The 2078-nt window shown below is 58.5% G+C and overlaps 1 protein-coding gene across 1 annotated transcript in view; it reads left to right on the top strand.

Annotated features, from left to right (window-relative positions):
- The first annotated feature begins 248 nt into the window (after positions 1–248).
- The window catches only part of LILRB3 (leukocyte immunoglobulin-like receptor, subfamily B (with TM and ITIM domains), member 3), a 4442-nt gene continuing 2612 nt past the window's right edge, over positions 249–2078 (top strand). Inside the window, exons 1-5 of the mRNA XM_006868312.1 lie at positions 249–297; positions 522–557; positions 719–1000; positions 1165–1464; positions 1626–1883. Of these exons, the coding sequence (XP_006868374.1) occupies positions 249–297; positions 522–557; positions 719–1000; positions 1165–1464; positions 1626–1883 (925 nt within the window). The remainder of the gene's footprint in view (positions 298–521; positions 558–718; positions 1001–1164; positions 1465–1625; positions 1884–2078) is intronic.

A 2078-nucleotide genomic window follows, 5' to 3' on the forward strand; every position in this document is an offset into this window, starting at 1 on the left:
AAAGGCAGCCTCAGGATTGGAACTCAGAGCTGGTCTGAAAGGTTTCCCAACAGTCAGCTGTGTCCTCAGTCCCAACATCTGGGGAGAGCAGAGCCAGGCCACAGAGAGGGGCTGTTCCCTTTCTTGTAAGGCTGCTGACGAGGAAGCCACATGATGACACATAACACAGGCCCTAGGACTCGGCACACCCAGTGACGGTCCCTCCCAGGCTCTGTGGTCAGTGCATCACACCTGCAGCCCCAGGAGCCATGCCGGGCAGTGCCACAGCCCTGGTCCTCACTGCCCTTCTGAGTCTTGGTAAGATTTTGGGGATGGGGGGGGGATGAGATTCTTGTCCCCACATGCAGGGCCTGGTCACAGGGAGACACCAGGGCCTCAGGATTCTCATGGGGAAGCTGAGGCCTCAAAAGAGAGAAGTAATGTTCTCAGGCCCAGTTTGACCCCAACACTGAGGGGCCCAGACCCCCATGACTCTTCATTGTGGGTGGAAGGACAAACTTCTCACGGGACCTCTCTCCCAGGGCTGTTCCAGACGCAGCAGATCCTGGTCCAGCCAGGTGAGTCCTCCCCAGTCCTCCCAGCACTGACCTCTGGGCAGTTCGGGGAGGATGGAGGGCCTGGGCGGGTGGTAACCATGTTGGGAGGGTCTTAGGGGTGAAGGCTGAGGAAACTGAGGGGAAGGGAACCCCCTGGGACTCCAACTCTGATTTCTTTCCAGGAACCCTCCCCAAACCCTCCATCTGGGCTGACCCAGACCCCATGGTCACCAGGGGGAGTCCTGTGACCATCCGGTGTCAGGGGTCTCTGCAGGGTGATAGATACCATCTATTGAGAGATGGATATTATTTCCGGGATATGACCCTACTGCACTCCAGGGAGAAAGGGGGCTCCTTCACCATCCAGTCCATGGACAGTGACCATGCAGGGCAGTACCAGTGTCGTTATCACAGCTCCAATGACTGGTCCCAGCTCAATGAGCCCCTGGTCCTCATCATGACAGGTAAGAGGAAGGGATCAGAGCACCCCCTCTACTCTGAGCTCCTCCTACAGCTAGAAGAGAATGAAATGTGCCCTAAGGGGAGGGACTCATACCTCACAGACCGCCCCCTGGGTCATGTGGGGTGACTGTGTCCCCCTTTAACTCAGCTCCCTCCTCTCTCTCAGGAGCGTACTCTCCACCCTCACTCTCAGCCCAGCCAGGCCCTGTGATGGCTTCAGGAGGGAACTTGACCTTCATCTGTAGCTCAGACTACTCCATCCGCACTTTCCATCTGCTGAAGGAGGGACGAGTCCCCATGGTCCAACACATGGACTCTCAGTACTCCATGGGGAGGCATCTGGCCCCTTTTCTTGTAGACCCCGTGATCCCCTCCCGTGGGGGCACCTACACGTGCTATGGTGCTTCCAGCTCCAACCCCCATGTGTGGTCACAGGCCAGCAACCAGGTGCATCTCCTGGTCACAGGTGAGGGAGCCCCTGCCTGGCCCCACAGCTTCACAGCATCAATGACTGACCTAAGCCATGTGCCCAGGGGAGCCCTGCGGGTGGTGGGGAGGTTGGGGATGGTGCCCTCCTGGGGCAGAATCACAGAGGGGAGTGGGACAGACCATGTGGCCTCACTGCAGCCCCACACCCCGGCTCCCCGGTGCTGTTTGGAGCCAGCCTGACCCTGCAGTGTGGCTCAGAGGCCGGATTTGACAGGTTTGCTCTGACCAAAAATGAGCAGCGCCCAGGTCCCAGAAACCTTGACGCTCAGCACAGTCCCAACTTCACCCTGAGCCCTGTGAACAACACCCATGGGGGCCAGTATAGGTGTTACAGTGGATACAGTCTCTCCTACAAGTGGTCAGCCCCCAGTGACCCCCTGGACATCGTGGTGACAGGTTGGAGTCCCTGCCCAGCCTTACATCTCTGCATGGTGTCCTCTGTGTGGATCTAGGGTTTCCCCTGGTGGAGATGGGGTCAGGGACATAGGGTACCCCAGCAGAGCTGAGATGGTGGTTTTGTCCGAGGAAGAGGGAGTGAGAAAGGGAGAGTGGGTGACATGGGGTAAGAGAGGCCCCACAGAGAAACAGAGG

This window comes from Chrysochloris asiatica, unplaced genomic scaffold (genome assembly GCF_000296735.1).
Source record: "Chrysochloris asiatica unplaced genomic scaffold, ChrAsi1.0 scaffold00116, whole genome shotgun sequence".
In the NCBI taxonomy this organism is placed as follows: domain Eukaryota; kingdom Metazoa; phylum Chordata; class Mammalia; order Afrosoricida; family Chrysochloridae; genus Chrysochloris; species Chrysochloris asiatica.